The 17,185-nt window shown below is 35.4% G+C and overlaps 2 protein-coding genes across 2 annotated transcripts; one reads left to right on the top strand and one right to left on the bottom strand.

The window, feature by feature from the left end:
• Positions 1 to 442: 442 nt before the first annotated feature.
• LOC121243069 (nuclear pore complex protein NUP43) lies at positions 443 to 9,996 on the bottom strand. The gene is made up of 5 exons (XM_041141129.1): positions 9,236 to 9,996; positions 2,536 to 2,602; positions 1,226 to 1,463; positions 990 to 1,063; positions 443 to 834 (listed from the first exon to the last, which is right to left on the bottom strand). Exons 1-5 carry the CDS (start codon positions 9,874 to 9,876, stop codon positions 781 to 783), a joined length of 1,074 nt encoding a protein of 357 aa, XP_040997063.1. The 5' UTR covers positions 9,877 to 9,996; the 3' UTR covers positions 443 to 780.
• A 4,855-nt stretch (positions 9,997 to 14,851) lies between these two features.
• On the top strand, positions 14,852 to 15,485 carry LOC121242970. Its single transcript, XM_041141017.1, has 2 exons — positions 14,852 to 15,121; positions 15,213 to 15,485. The coding sequence occupies exons 1-2, from the start codon at positions 14,901 to 14,903 to the stop codon at positions 15,343 to 15,345; spliced, it is 354 nt and encodes a 117-aa protein (XP_040996951.1). The 5' UTR covers positions 14,852 to 14,900; the 3' UTR covers positions 15,346 to 15,485.
• Positions 15,486 to 17,185: the final 1,700 nt, after the last annotated feature.

Raw genomic sequence — 17,185 nt, 5'->3', positions numbered from 1 at the left:
TTCATGTGATTAAAAATAATTTTACAACCTATAATACTATATCAATTTATGAATTTAATTTTGTATAATTTCTTTAGAACTAAAGTATTTCTCAATCTTATAATACAATTTTTTTAAATTTTAACACAAAATATAATAAACAATTCAACTTTTTCAAATTTCAAAATAATATTCTAACAATATTTTATCATCTCAACTCAACTCAGTTTAATATCCAAACGCAACCTAAGTTACAACTATGATTTCAAATTAGGCCCAAAGTGTGATTTTCTTCTAAATAAAATTCATATAATTAATTTGATAATTAAACTCAACATTAATCTTGTTCAAATCCGTTTACCGTTTAGTATACATTGCATCCAAGTTTTCTGTCCAATTATTAAAAGCCTAAGCATGCTTTGGGGTCCTCTGTTTGCCATTCAATACATTTGGAGCATGAGAATGAACAAATACCATAAAATCAGCCCTGTATAGAGAGACATTGAAAGTCACATAACAAGCTCTCTCTCTCATTTTAGGCAAACCAAGCTGGCTTTCCTGCCGTACAAGACAACTTGTCATGCTACATATGCTGGAAAGGCAACTACATATTATCATGTTAGTGCCTACAAGTCAGTCACACACATGCGTAATCAATATAGAAAAAAGTGAAGTGCTCCCTTCATCCTCTATTGTCATGATTTGAGTTTTAAGCGCCTAGTAATTGTGGGAAATGAGAGCTCTTTCGAAAGAGAAATGAAGTAGAATTTATCTCAGAACCTTCAATTCCATTTCTTGGTATTATGGCCTTGTTAACAAGACTATAGATTCCCATTCCAAACTACAGATCACGTCCTGCACGGCATAACATGGATGCATCAGTTAAAAGCTTTCTAGATTGTTTTCCCCTTAAAAGTATCTTGGGTGATGGGTGATAATAAGGTGAAACAACATTGTTCTCTCACACTTCCACAGAGTTCAAACCAATATTAGCATGATTTTTCACTTACCGAGGGGTTTTCCCGATCAATGTCAAAGCTGTTGATTGCACAAGGTTCAGCCAACAGCTCAATGGGTTCTGCATCTGTGGAATATATAAATACTCATACGTCAGGTTTTGGAAACAACTTTGTGTTCCTCCAAAAAGGAAAACAACCATTCCACCTGTAAGTAAACGACTTTGACAGGAGGGATTTTATCCATAATAGTTGGTCACTCAACAATAGTTGCAACAGGAACCTCATACCTTGTCCAACAACAGCAAGGATCCCATCTTCTGAGCAGATCATGGCTGGTAAGACCCGTGAGGACGAGATGTTGCCAGTGTTTGTAGACTTGGTGTGGCGGTCGTACTGAACTTCCCAGACCTCACTTTCACATGCTGGATGGGTTCCATCCTCACTGCCCCCAATACCCGAAAGAATAATCGGCTGTTGCTGCCACCTAAGATCCCAGGCAAATACAGTGCCTAAAGAGCCTCCAGCCTGTAGATTTCAAGCCAACCAAATATTCACCCAGCAAGCTAGCTCATGTTTTAGATGGTCACCCCATTAAGAAATTGAACTAACTAATCATACATCAATACTCAAAGTCACTATTCTTGAACAAGTTGGAGTAAAGCATTCCTTCTTTCCGTGCTTTTATGGATATGAAAATAATGGGGAAATTCTGGATTCAAATATCAACTGCTCTTATTGGAAATAGGATAGACCACATATTCAAGTCACAGCACATGGTCTCACGAAAACTATATTACTTTTCCACTTTATTTAACAGAAAATATTTGAACCTTTGACGGTATGATTTTAAGGTAGAAAACCATTTCAATCAGTTATCATTATGATATGATGCAAGAGCTAATTATTTGAGAATAATAAGATTGACATGCGTTTGTAACAGCAATACAAGCAATAAACTGTTGATCCATTCTTATAAGATTACTAAACCATTTAAACTAGCATCCACAATTCCATATTCCCTCAAATTTTAGTTGAGTATTTGACCCCCAATATCGTTGGCCTCAATTCACATTTCCTATCTTTAATTTCCACCTAAGAATTACTGAACATTAAGGGCATCACATGGGAGGAAATATATTTCTACGGTGAAAAGTGTACTGTCAATGTGTCACTCATTGAAATTTGAAGAACAGACAGAGAGGGCAAGGTAGGAACCCAAGTACACAGGACAATACAGCTAGAACCAACCTCAATAGATAATATTTCCTACTTCCAGCATTCCGCACCCTTGAAAGAAATAAAATATGAGACAAACAGAGAGAGAGAGCACACCAAAGCTCTGAGCTCTGAACCAACCAATACCAACATCCACAGCCCAATGGTGCATGATAAGATTTTATTATGTTTAACCTTTAATAACTGATAAAAAAAAATATGTTTAACCTTTACTAATGCAGTGCATAGCACAAAAAGGTGTATACTTGTACAATATCGGTGTAGATTTTACACCCATATCCCTTAGCGATCCAACATATGAATTTTTTTATAAGTAATCCAACATAGAAATAAAACAAGAATGGTGGAGAAGGCATCTTACCAAACAAGTGTGCTTTCTTGATGGATGGATATCAATGGACTGTACAATCCCAGACATTCCTCGAGCCCTACAACATTATCACTATGAAAGACTATTACATATCATCATTTTATACAGTATGGAAGTTTTCTTCAGTCTAAGGATTTTAAGGATAAATTAAGAAGAAAACTACCATTTATCATCCTTCCAACTATCATACTTTTATCATCCCCTTATATGGCATCAAATAATTAGAAAACTATTTGCTATTTTTTTTTTTACTTATCTATCAATCATTTGATGTCCCATAAGAAATGATGAAAGGATGATACATAATATTTTCCAATTAAGTATGAGTTCAATAAATTAATTGTCCTTCATAAAATTTCTAGTCACGAGCTTATATACACTTAATAACACTAGATTGCGCTTCCATGCAGATAAATTAGATGCTTCATTAGAATCAAATTTCCACCTATTGGATAGCAAGAGCCTTCCATCTGATCTCATCTCAGTATCCAAACACCACAAACACAAACACTTTTCAATTTCAAATTTTTAACTTTTTTATCTAATCATTGCTTAATCATAACAACTTTCTCAAACTTACAAACAAAACACAAAAAACAATTTAACTTTTTCAAATCTCAAAACAAAAATAATATTAAAAAAATTATATTATAACAATATTTAACTTTATAATAATTTTATTCAATTTTTTATCTCTCCTTTCCTAAAACTCTATAAAATATCTTAATTCCAACTATTTCACTACTATTCACAAGCCATTTCACTACTATTCATAGATCATTTCATCTTGTTTCACTATTCAAACCAGGCCAAAACCTTTCAAATGAGTAGCCTAGAATACAATTTTACACACACAGTGCAAAGTAAAAAACAGAGATGATGAAAAAAGTTTCAAGATTTCAAAAATTGTTTTAATCGAATCAAATTAATGACACTACCAACAAACGCTCATGAAAAAAGACATCAAAAGCTTCTTACTGCATAAGATCTATAGAGGTATGTTTACATCTGGTTGTCAGTAATCGAAGAGTGGGAAAGGGAACACAGAGAGCAGTACACGAAGGATGAAGAAAACGTTCTGTATATTCCTCAATAATGATTTCACTGTGCATCATGCCATGGATATATAATCCTCCCATGTAACAAACTAACCAACTTTGTACTAAAAATGGAAGCCAGCTAATAATAGTCTTAATAGAAAATGTATTTACCAATGAATGAAGAAAAAGATGGAAAGCAAGGAAACTAGTATAATTACAAATTAGCCCTTTTCTATATTTGTGCTCAGACGTCTTGTAGTTTCTTGTGGAGATGAACGACTTGTAGCTTGATTCTCTATACTGTGTAATAGCCCCCCACAAGATGGAGAATAGAGGTTGACTATTCCCATCTTAGATAAATGTAACTTAACAATGAAAGAGGGCAAAGCCTTTGTAAAAATATCAACTAGTTGGCACTGTGTGGCAACATGAGCTGTAATGATGTTACCCTCTTGAATCTTGTCTCTGATTAAGTGACAATCTAACTCGGTATGCTTGGTACGTTCATGAAAGACCGAATTAGCAGGGATGTGGAGTGCAGCTTGGTTGTCACAATAAAGTAAGGCAGCCTGAGGATGTGAAACCTGAGGATCAAGGAGCAAGTACCTAAGCCAAGTGAGCTCAGAGCATGTGGAAGCCATGGATCGATATTCAGCCTCGGCTAAAGAGTGGGACACCATAGATTGTTTCTTGGATTTCCAAGAAATAAGGGAATTGCCAAGAAGTATGCAATACCCAGTAACGGAGCGACGTGTGTTAGGACACGAGGCCCAATCTGAATCACAATAGGCCTTAAGTTGAAGTGGAGGTGAGGATGAGAGTAATATACCCTGTCCAGGTGCTGCCTTGATATATCGAAGAGTTTTATGAGCTGCAGCCAAATGTGAAGTCGTGGGATGATCCATAAATTGGCTAAAGAGCTGGACAGCATAAGATATGTCAGGCCGAGTGATTGTGAGATACAACAAACGGCCAATAAGTCTTCTATAAAGGCTCGTGTCTAGTAGTGGATCACCAGAAGATTTGCTGAGCTTAAAATTCTGCTCAAGGGGCAGTTGAAGTGGTTTGCTGCCGAGAGTCCCTGTGTCAGCCAAGATGTCCAAAACATATTTTTTTTGACACAAGTGAATACCTTTGGATGACCTGGCAACTTCCAAACTAAGAAAGTAGCGCAAACATCCAAGATCTTTGATCTTAAATTGAGTGTGAAGAAAAGATTTGAGTGATGCAATGGAAGAAGGACAATTACTAGCCACAATGATATCATCTACGTAAACTAGTAAGGCAATGAAAGATGAGTTATCTAGTTTAGTAAAGAGACTGTAATCAGCTTTAGATTGTTCAAACCCAAAATCAATGAGAGAAGAGGAAAATTTAGAATACCATTGCCAAGAGGCTTGTTTAGGTCCATAGAGGGTCTTGAGAAACTTGCATACTTGATTGGGTCCTCCTTTGTTATAACCCGGTAGTTTACGTATATAAATCTCCTTATTCAAATCACCATGGAGAAATGCATTGTGAACATCAAATTGAAGAAGTGACCAGCCTTGTACTGCTGCAACAGATAATAAGACTCTGATGGTAACAAGCTTGGCAACTGGAGAAAAAGTCTTTGTATAATCTTACCTTCTTGTTGTGTGAACCCCTTGACAACAAACCTTACTTTCAACCTTTCTATAGAACCATCAACATGAAACTTAGTTTTGTAAACATATTTGCAATCAATTGCCTCTTTTCTAGGAGGTAAATCAATGATAATCCAAGTTTGGTTCTGTTCTAAGGTTGACAGTTCAGTGTTTATGGCTTGACACCAACTAGGGTGTTTGACAGCTTGTTTATACGTGGTAGGGTCAAAAGCAATGGAAATGGAGGTGAAAAAAGCAGTAAAAGAAGGAGAAAAATTCTGATAAGTCAGAAAATTAGCTAAAGAGCAGGGATTACCAGAAGAGGAAGAAGAAGCCGTGGACAGCAACTGAGAAGGGCCTGAATGCGAAGTCTGGTTGCAGTGGAATTCCTGCAGGTATTGTAGAGCTCTCCTTACCCTTTGTGACCTGCGAAGAGGGGGTTGAGGTGGAGAAGCTGGTGTGGAAAGTGAGGGATTAATAGTGGGAGAAAAAGTGGAACAATTATGTGATGGTGCAACATGTTGTTGAGATGAATCTAGTACAGGTATGGAGGGTGGGGTGGCAAGGTGGTGAGGAGATGGACTGACTTGTGGAGAGGAAGATGTTGTGGGAAAATCAAGTGAGTCCGGTAAAGGTTTAGTGAAAACAAGGGTGGGGTTTGGAGAAAGAGTGAATGAGGATGAGGTCAAGATTGAAATGGAAAGATGGACTCATGAAAAAGCACATCCCGAGAGACAAAGGTGGTTTTGGACTCAAGATCAAGCAATTTATAACCTTTAATTCCAAAAGGATATCCAAGAAAAATGCACATGCGACCTCAGGGATCAAGTTTTGTTCTTCCTTGTGAAAGAGTGGCAGCAAAACAAAGAGACCCAAAAACTTTTAAATGAGCATAAGTGGGTGGAGATTTAAATAAAAATTCAAAGGGTGTTTTGTTTTGAAGAAGGGGACTAGGGGTCCTATTGATGAGATATGTGGCGGTTAAAACACAATCATTCCAATATTCAAGAGGAAGACCAGCTTGGAATTTTAAAGCACGAGCCACTAATGTTGGTGTTTCCTCTCCACAACTCCATTTTGTTGTGGAGTGGCAACACAACTTGTTTAATGTAGGATCCTTTTTTTTATGAAAAAACTCTTTCATTTTAAATTATCCTCCATTATCACTTCTTAGAATTTTGATGGTAAGGTTGAATTGATTTTCAATCATATTGGCAAAAGACTCAATGCTGGTTCGGGTGGCAGCTTTGTTAGGAAGGAGATACAACCATGTACTCCTAGCGAAGTCATCAACTAAAGTTAAAAAATATTTTGAGCCATCAACCAGGAACAGAACAGGGTCTCCAGAGATCACAATGCACAATTTCAAATGGTATTGATGTCTTATGTTTGCCATGAAGAAAAGGAAGTCTATGAAATTTTGCCAATGGACAAATGTAACAATGCTTTGTATTAGTAGTTGAAATGCTTTGCTTTACAATAGGATCTGTAATCATATTCAGAACAGGAAAAGAAAGGTGGCCTAGGCGACAATGCCATAGGTCAGTAACATTTTCAGTGTGTGAAACAGAAGCTATAGCAGACTTGAAAAGTGAGAAAGAATGGTCACTAGGGTAGAGGGAGAGACAACCGTGTTGAGTAGGTGATATAGACCATTCTTCACTTTACCCTTCCCAATCGTTTTCCAAGATAAAAGGTCCTGAATAAGGCAAAAATAGAAAAAAAAAAAAAAAAAAAAAAAAAAAAAAAAAAAAAAAACTAGACAACAGGTGAGATTGGCAGCCAACTTCTTGGCTGAAATTAAATTAAAACTAAAAGAAGGAACACACAATACTTCGATGAGGTGAAGTGAAGGTGTTAAGTGAACTGTGCCCGTGTGTAACAGGCACATTTGTGCCATTTGGTAACTTAACATAGTGAGAAACAGGAGAATTAATGGTGGTAAAAAAAGAGATACAACAAACCATATGGTCAGTTGCACCGGTATCAATTATCTAAGAAATATCTTGTGGGAATAAATGATTGTGTGCACAGGCGAATAAACAATTTGAAATACCAGAAATGTGAGAAGTTGACTTAGGAGGAATGGTTGATTGAATCTGGTTGGCAGAGGATTGAGCAATAGTGGAGGACTACCGTGGTTGGAGTAATGCCATTAATTGCTGATATTATGCTTGAGTAAGACCTACTCGACCATCACTGGGATCCTCAAGGTTAGAGTCAATAGGAGTGGTTTGAGCAGTAAAAGCATTTGATCCTCGAGATTTATTGAAAAGTTTGTGTCCGGGGGGTAGCTATGGAGCTTGTAACACTTTTCCATTGTATGTCCAGACATGTTGCAATGAGAACAAATGGGGGCCTTAGCGTTACCAACCTTGAAACAAGTTTCAAAAGAGTGTCCTGTGATCTTGCAATGAGAACAATAGGCTCGGTCTTTCTTTGATTTTTGTTGAGATGGATTACGGGTAGAAAATGGGTATGATTTGCGAATGGCAAAGGCCATGGAGTCAGATGGGTTTAAAGTGGGGGTCATTTGATAGTGGCGTTCTTGCTGTTGAATGAGAGAAAAGACTTTTGTGATGGGTGGGAGGGAATCTAAGAGCATTATCTGCTTTCGAACAGGGGAATATGTGTTGTTTAAAGCCATCAAAAATTGAAAGACATAGTCCCGTTGGTATCGGTCTGAGAGAGTTTCCATCGATCCACAAGAGCAAACTAGAATGGGTCATAAATAAGTAACTCATCCTAAAGATATTTAAGCTTTCTGTAATATACACTTACAGTGTCAGAGTCTTGTTGAAGGCTGGCAAGGGTCTTCTTGAGCTAGTAAATACGAGGTTCATTTTCATGGGAGAAACGGTCCTGAAGATCAAGCCAAAGGTCACGGGCATTGTCTACAAAAGCAATGCTGGATTTGATGGAGGGGCTTATAGAGTTCTGAAGTCATGAAACCACGATATCATTGCAGCGCTCCCATAAGTCAAGAAGAGGATCATCGGAGTCTGTTGGTTGAGATATAGAACCAGTGATGAAGCATATTATATTCTTGGCACAGAGAACTCGTCTCATCACACGGGACCAAGTGGCGTAGTTATCGCTGGTGAGCAAGTCGGTGATCAGAACGACGGCAGGGTTGTCGTTGTTGTCCAGCTGAAATGGGTTGCTAGGGTCGGTGAGGTTAAGGTATTTGGCCATGTTTGTGGCACGGAAGGTGTTTGATATTTGGTCTGAATAAGCAGAGGAATTTTTGGGACTATTGGAGGAAGAACTATCGGAACCTTCAAAATCCTCCATGGGTGGCTCTCAGGCTCTTGATACCATGTTAGTAATCGAATAGTGGGAAGGGAACACAGAGAGCAGTACACAAAGAATGAAGAAAACGTTCTGTATATTCCTCAATAATGATTTCACTGTACATCATGCCATGGATATATAATCCTCCCGTGTAACAAACTAACCAACTCTATACTAAAAATGGAAGCCAACTAATAATAGAAAATGTATTTACAGATGAATGAAGAAAAAGATGGAATGCAAGGAAACTAGTATAACTACAAATCAGCCCTTTTCTATATTTGTGCTCAGACGTCTTGCAGTTTCTTGTGGAGATAAACAACTTATAGCTTGATTCTCTATACTGTGTAATAGTAGCAAGAGTGATTGCTGGTTGTGAAAAGTTTCGAATTATTAGATAATAAGATAAAAGTTGAATAAAATATTGTTAAAATATAACTTTTTATTAAAATTTTTATTTTGAAATTTTTAAAAGTTGAATTGTTTATTATATTTTAGATAAAAAAATAGAAAAATTATAATAATTAGATGAGATGAGATTATATGATTTGTATATCCAAAGAGGTGTTAACAAGCACAAGTTCTCTAACTTTCATTCCAATTTCACCTTAGCTCAATTTCATTTTCCTCAGCAAATTGTCTATTATACAAACACAATAACAGTAATCTACAACATTTTCGTTCCTAGATGACAAACATAAATTAGTTAAGGTAAAATGAAAAATCACGCACCAGTTTCCCTTGAGCTGGGAAGCCGCCCCTCCGGGCTTCCTCTGATCCCACCACTGAAGGCTAAACCCATAGCCACCAGTCACAAACTCGGCCGGCGACGCCCATTTCACCGAGGTGTACGAGACCAACCCTTGGCTATCAAAAAACCGCCGGAAACTCAACTCGGAACCCGCGACGCTCGCCAGATTGACCCTCCCGTCCTCTCCAACGCTCACACACTCTCCCCCACCTTCCATCACGTCCACGCATGATACACGCCCCACATGGAGCTCTTCCTCCGCGACCGAAAACTCCGATTCGAGCGAAGCGTCGACGGCGTTCGCGAGAAGGAGGTGGAGCGAGCCGGAAACAGTACCGGCGGCAATGAGAGGCTTCCGGCCCCGGGTTTGGGAGGTTTTAAGGGAGGATACTCGAGAGGGTGGGGCCCAGGTGGATTGGGGGCTTAGGGTTACTGCTTGCGTGTCGAGAGAGTGGATTTCGATGGAAGAGGGCGAGTCGGAGGAGTCGTCGAAGAGGGCGAGAACGACGAAACGGTCGAACGCTGAAAACTGGGGGAGCCATCGGACAGCGTCGACATATTTGGATTGTGGGATTCTGTGGATTTGAGGAGGGTCTGGAAGGGCTGTGCCTATGACCGCCATTGTTAGGGTTTATCGGAGGTTTGTGCTGACTGTGGCTGTCGCCCGTCAGATTAAAAGGGTACTGTGTGAGAGCGCGTGCTGCGCGTGTTTGAAGAAGCTCTTGGTGGGAACCTGTTTTTTAAGGAAAACCTGGAGGAAGCGCGGCACAGTCGGGTCTATGTGAAAAAATGAAACGATTCGTTTCAATCATTTTAATCAAAACAGAACTTTTTTCTTCCTTTTTCATTTCGATTTTTCCCTTTTTCTCTCTTGAGTTTCATTCCTTCCGCGTAGGCTTACAAATATTAGGAATTTTTTTCCCTCCCTTGTTTTGATTTGTAAAAGAAACAACATCGTTACCATGCTGCCGACTCAAAGGGTCTCACCTAAGACCCAATTACAAGCTGTCAAGAAACGAAATCCATCTACAAAATGTCGAGCTTTCCTTGAAGATTTTTTCCTTCACATTCCTAGCAAAGCTGTAGCTCTTTTCTTGAAGCTTCTTTGAGAATTCAGAAACAATTGTCAGCTTGAAAACCCAAAAGCTAAAACAAAAACTATGGATTTGGTTTATTTGGGTCAATAGAACTGACCTATTAGGGCCGAAATTGCGAGATTAAAGATGATAGAATTAACATCTCAATGAAGGACATTTTAAAATGGGATTCATTAATTTGCCGAACCTCCTACAAAAGCACCAAAAAAATGTGGCCATGGAGGACAAAATTGCTTCCGGAGAAAGTGCTTGTGAGGCAACCTATTTTTGTTCTTGTAATGGTATGCCTAGTAGTGCGATTTGGTTCGAAAGTAATGAGGAAAAGTCTAAGGACATCGATTTCTCAAGTAGTAGCCAATCCGTAGACTTTGAAGAGCAGCTCACTCAGTTACACATGAAGAGAAGCTCCAAGAAGACGAAGAGAAGCTCACTCGACTTGCCAACCCTTTTTCTTTTATTCTTTTCTCTTTTCGTGATTTTTTTTTTTTTTTAAAAAAAAGAGAAGCTAGACGTAGAGCATGCCAATCGATCCCAACAGCATGAAACAACCCAAGAAGAAAAGGAACCCAGAGGAGAGGAGGCGGTGGTGACCACCGTGCTGGTGGTCCTTACAGTTCCATCTGCACCAGAACCTCACGCTCATGTTGCAGTAGTTACCATTTGCACACTGGCCATTAGCGCCGCCGCCACAACCGGCTCCCATCATCGCCATCATCGTCGAATTCAAACCACCCATACCGGATACACCCAAAACAACCTCCTCGTCTCCAAACTCCTTTAAATCGAGATGACATCGCTCAATCGCATGATTACCTGCATTTGTAACATACTCACTTAGCTTTTGTTTTTTTTTAATTAATAGTAGCTACGACATTATCATCCGACTGAACGCCGACTGTTGTTGGCGACAGTACGTAGCGGGATTGTTTAAGGAATCCAGGATTTTTGTGTCTTGTATTTTCCAGTTTATCTTTTTTTATTTACTATATTTTCAATTTGAAAAATACTATGTCGCACGACATTTATAAAACACGAAAGGCACACTTATAAAACACATGAAATGTCCAATTCATCCTTCTCAAAAATAGAACCTCATGTGTTTTCAAATCATCCTCATTTCTCACCCACGAACATCAATCGCATTTTTCACTCATATGGAGAAAATGTTTCTGATAATTCTTTTTCTGTGGTGTAGAACGATAATCTTACCCCATTAAAAATTGAAGTTTTAGATTTGGTTTGGATAATGAGAATATTTGTGAATAGTAGTAAAAAAAAATAATAAAATATTAAATAATTGTAAAAAATAAGTAAAAAATAATAAATAGTAAAAAAAATATGTAAAAAATAATAATAAAATAAAAAATAATAATGAGAGGGCTTAAAATTCCCTTCTCCCGATTTTCGTGCTCTCCTTATTAAATTACACTGCAATGGAAAAGCTTCCCGACTAAGATAAGACTCAAATGGTTCATTTGTTGAAACCATTATTGGGTCTCGGGATGTGTATGCAGGCTCCTTGTCTCTATTTGACGAGTTCACCAACTTCTGCCACCAGTGGGACCTCCCAAGAGCCATGACGGCCATAGACGCCATTCAAAGACACGGCATCTTGGCCGATTCTATCACCTATTCGGAGCTAATCAACTGCTGCTTGGCTCGCTGGGCTCTCAAAGAAGGCAAGCTCGTTCATAACCACGTTTTTTCACATGGGCATCGGCCTAACACCTTTCTCACCAACATTTTCCTCAATATGTACGTTAAATTTTCCCTCTTGGACGGAGCACAGGCCTTGTTTGACCAAATGCCTGAAAGGAATGTTGTTTCGTGGATGACCATGGTATCAGCTTACAGTAATGCTAAGTTAGGCGGGAGGATAAAAGAGCGATACATAGGAGGAAGAAATAAGAATAGCAAAAAGTATAAAGAAGCTTCTGATTTGACTTTTTATTATTGTGTTTTATTTTTTATTTTGTTTTTTCCCTTACTTATCCACCTTGGCAAATTCGTGCAGTCTTTCAATTTTATTGACTAATCTCTAAATTTAGAAATTTTCATAATTTAACACCTCATTAATCAAAATTTGATGCGATTTCAAATAAATATAAAAAATTATTTAAATAAAATATCATTTAAGAATTCTAAAATAATTATAAGAAACTGAGAATTTGAGAAATTGAGAAATTAAATGAGGAAGAAAAAATGAAAAACTTCCATATAATAATTATTATTTTTTATAATCAAGGATTTATTAAAGTAAAGTAAAGTTAAGAATATAAAAGGAGAATACCTCATTGTTATTTATTATTTTATTACTATTTCTCACTTATTTTTCACAATTATTCATTACTATTTAATATTTTTTCATTATTTTTTTTTATTTTTTCACTACTATTTCCAGATCGAATAATTGAGAATACCTCACTACCTAAACGCAACCTTAGATGAGATTTGGATAGTGAGTTAAAATAAGATAAGTTGAAACTTGAAAATTGAATACAATATTGTTAGAATATTATTTTTAAATATTATTAGTATTTTAGAATTTGAAAATTTTGAATAATTTATTATATTTTGTATGAAAATTTGAAAAAATTGTAATAATTAGATGAGATAAATTAGAAGTATTTTTGTATCTAAACCGGACATACAATCCAAATTGATGAGATATCCAAATGCAATGGAAAGGATCACTGTAACTTATTATTTTAGTGTTGATGATAAAAATCTTCACACCCTCTTTCTCTAGACTCTCAGTCAGAAAAAAAAAAAAAACATTAGCATAACTAGATGTAGGGTTTCACATTTTATGGTTAAAAAATTTTATTTATTATTCTTATACCATACACTATACATGATTTTTTTTTTTCATTTTAAATGTGTGGTATATGGATGATGAATAGAATAATTCATTTAGTTTAATTATAATAAAATAAAATAAAATAAATCATGTGTAGTGTGAAGCGTAAGGATGTTGAGTAAAAATGGCTCTTTATGGTTTATCATATTTACCAAATTATTATTTGATATACCATTTCTAAATAAATTACTAAAGCTTAAAAATCTTTCAAATGTGATGGATGAAAATGTAAAATATTGACCACTGTCTTATTTTAAAAATATATTTTCATTCATAAACAAAATAAGATCACGATGGAAAACATGGGATAGTATCCGAGAGCTTTTTTTCAAATTTTATAAATTGGATTTAGTAATTAACTTGTCAAAAAAGTATAAATCATACACGTTTGCAAAAAAAAAAAAAAAAAAAATTGTCATCTTTATTCAACTTTCAATATTCTAAACCCAGAAATAAAGCATAATTTTATACACGATACTATCATCTCATTATCATTTTATTATGTAAAATATGACACATTTATCACTGTTAAATTATCATTTATTAGATAATTTTTTATCATCCAATAGTGATAAATATGTCACATCTTACATAGTGATATAAAAGTGGGATATGAGTATAGTGTAGTGTATAGTATTACTTAATAAATTGTCATTGCACTAATATAATTTTCTCATCTAATTATTAATGTAAGAGTTCTGCTACATACAGTCATTTTGATATATTTCTTGCACACTTCATTGATGTAATTGGCCAAATCAATTAATTTATATTAAAAAAATAAAAATTCTATATGCAGTCATTTTTACGTATTGCTTGCATACTCCACTAATGTGATTGGCTATATCACTTTTTTTAAATATAAAATAATTGTTTTGACCAATCACATTAGTGAAGTACGCACAGAATAAGCAAAAATGACCATATGTAGAAATTCTCTTAAAAAAAATACGCAATCAATCACATTAGTAGAGTGCGTAAAGAGTACACAAGACTGACTGCACATAAATTTTTTGTTAATGTAATCCACCACTTTCACAACAGAGTAGTATTATATGTATGCACAATTTTACACACAATATTATTCATAGTAAATTACAATCTCATTTTATTAGTATTTTATTTTTTTAATTTAAATTTCAAATTTTGAATTTTATACTCTTCACTATTTTTTAATAGCTGACACATTAACACATATGATTATGTATGTAAAATTGTAAGTCATTTTTCCTTCACAAAAAACCAATAAAATATTCACAAAACCTTTTATACTTTAAGGTGTAGCCCATGATTTTCACAAGAGTAATATTACATACAATTGTAGAATACATAAGTACCGTGCAATCGTTTTAGAAAAGAGTGGAGTTTGCTATTAAAAAATTAATTTTTTTCATACGAATTTCGTATTTATTCATTTTTTTTCAAAATAATTGCATAATACTTACACAATTCACCGGCAACTACAAATATCATTTCTATTTCTCAAAAACCCAATAAAAACACATATCAAAACCCTAAAAAAAACACATCTCGTGAACTTCTCTTCAAATATAAACGAGGTATTAATGAAAAATAAAAGTTAAAGAATTTTTCTGCAAATTACTATTTTGCACTTATAAGACAAATGATATCGAAAGGAAGGTGGGTCAAAAGACTCAAAAGATCAAGGAGAGGAACAGGGGAAAGAAAATGCTGGTCACAGAAAAGAGCTTTATCTTTAAAGGCCTGACATCTTATCCATTTCTGAAGACTAATGGCAGAGAATTTGGAATCAAATTGGCTAGCAAGAGAGATTTGCCTGAAAATTCAACAACGACTCAGCAAGAAAACATTTTCCCATTGAGAGTGTCAAACCCAGTTCTTGCTCGCTCTGTCGTGGCAGTGCTGGGTTTGGGATTCATCGATGCTGGGTATACTTTCTTCTGTAGTCTTTTGAAATTTCTTTGATCGGAAACTTGTTCTTGCTGCTTTTTTTCATGGAGAAAAATCTTCAACTTTCAGGTACAGTGGAGATTGGTCAAGGATTGGAGTGATATCAAAGGAGACTGAGGATTTGCTAAAGCTTGCTGCTTTTGTTGTTGTTCCTTTGTGTATCTTTCTCATATTTTCTTTCTCCAAGGAACCAGAGCCTTGATTCTATTCTTTTGCAAAATTTTCTTAGATTTGGTGTAATTTTGAAGGTGAAATGCAAGTGATGTTTGGATTTTTTAAATCATTTGTTCCATCTGCTTTTTTCATGCAGAAACTTCAATGACGGATGGCTTTATTGGGTAATCACATTTATGATTTTGGGTTTTGCATCCTTGAATTGGAACCATGTCATTCATTTTGGGAGAAAAGAGATAACTTTGATTCATATTTGTTGTTATCGGTAAATGAATGACTACTGCTACATTTACAAATCAATTATATAAAAGTAATTCTATAAATTCATATCGCTTTATCGTTTAATCTATTAGATTTATTTTAAAATAAAAATAATTTTAAAATTTAATAAATCATATCAATTTATGAAATTATTTTATATAATTTTTTTTTATTATTAGAGTATTTCTAGGAATGAAATGAGAAATTTCAGCCAATAGTCCTGAACTGGGTAAAGTTTGTAGACTTTTATCCACATGTGGCAGTAAGTTTTGACAGCTGAGAGCATGTTAAATTGGGCAAAAGACATCACAAATGAACTATAGTCCAAAGCTGTAGCCATCACATGTGGATGAAAATTTATTTTTTGACCCTTCCTTGTTAGGGTTAGTCTACAGGGCTGTATGTAGACTAACTTCTTGTTATAATCACTTCTTTCCTAAGCAACTTGTGTAAATTCCAAAGGACATGGTTTTGAATTCCAAACCAGCTTGTTAGGTGGTTGGCATTCCATAAGGAACGAATTTAAGACTTTCCACCATCTGATCTAATTAACACGGATTATGCATTTTGCACTCCAAACTAATAAATACAAAAAATCGAAAAAATAGTATCTTCATTTAATTTTAACTCTCTAATTTTGTTAAGATGGATGAAAAATAAGTACAAATAAGTGGTAAGACATGATCTTGTGAGTCGGATCTCGACCGGCTATGGATAATATTACAACCTTTTAATAGTCCAAGGATGCAATTTGTTGAGTGTGAACAATGTTTTTTTCCCTTACCTTAATTATCAGCCTTAGTTGACATCATTAACATCCAAACAAATAATTTTCTCCACTTCTTTAAAACTCTCCATTTTCCTTAATAATTTTTCATGGTATAATTATACAAAAGTGATGTAGGGGATCTATCTCTCAATCTCAATTCATAGTTTTTGTTGATTAATTAGTCGTTAGAAAATTCTTATTCTGATCGGCAGCGTAAAAAAAAAGGAGGAAAGTAATGTGATGATAACAACTAAGTAAAAGCCTTTAGACCCCGTTTAGATGTTGAGCTGAGTTGAATTCTTTATGAATAACAGTGAGTTGAGATAGTTGAGTGAGTTTTGTGGGGCCCACCTAAGATAAGTTTAGATATGTTTGGATATTAAGATGAATTTAGATATATTTATGGAAAGTTGAAAAAAGTTATGAGTTCCGTGTGTAAAGGCGTATTAAGTTCAAAAAAGTTGTGGGTCACATATATAAAGTAATTTTGAATTAAAATGAGTTTAGTGATTTAAGAGTTAGGTATTTGAATGTTAGATTCAACTGAAAATTAGACTGAATTGAGTTGATCTCAGTTCAGTCCAAGTTTCAATCGGGACCTTAAATGAAGGAATTTAGACTATTGCACCTGAGTAACTTCACTATATTATTATTCTTATACCATTTTACCTATTCACAAATAGTTTATTATTATTTATAAATTATTTTACCATTATTTGCATATGATTGAATGCTCAACCATCCAAATGGAGTATTAAATTCCTTGCCTTCTTCGTCTTGGAATTTCAACCAACCCCAAAGTCTATGAAGTGCAAATCTTGCACGAAATGTTTTTGGA

The sequence above is a fragment of the Juglans microcarpa x Juglans regia genome, chromosome 8D (genome assembly GCF_004785595.1).
Source record: "Juglans microcarpa x Juglans regia isolate MS1-56 chromosome 8D, Jm3101_v1.0, whole genome shotgun sequence".
NCBI classification, from domain to species: Eukaryota; Viridiplantae; Streptophyta; class Magnoliopsida; order Fagales; family Juglandaceae; genus Juglans; species Juglans microcarpa x Juglans regia.
This window is presented reverse-complemented; position numbering and strand designations above follow the sequence as displayed.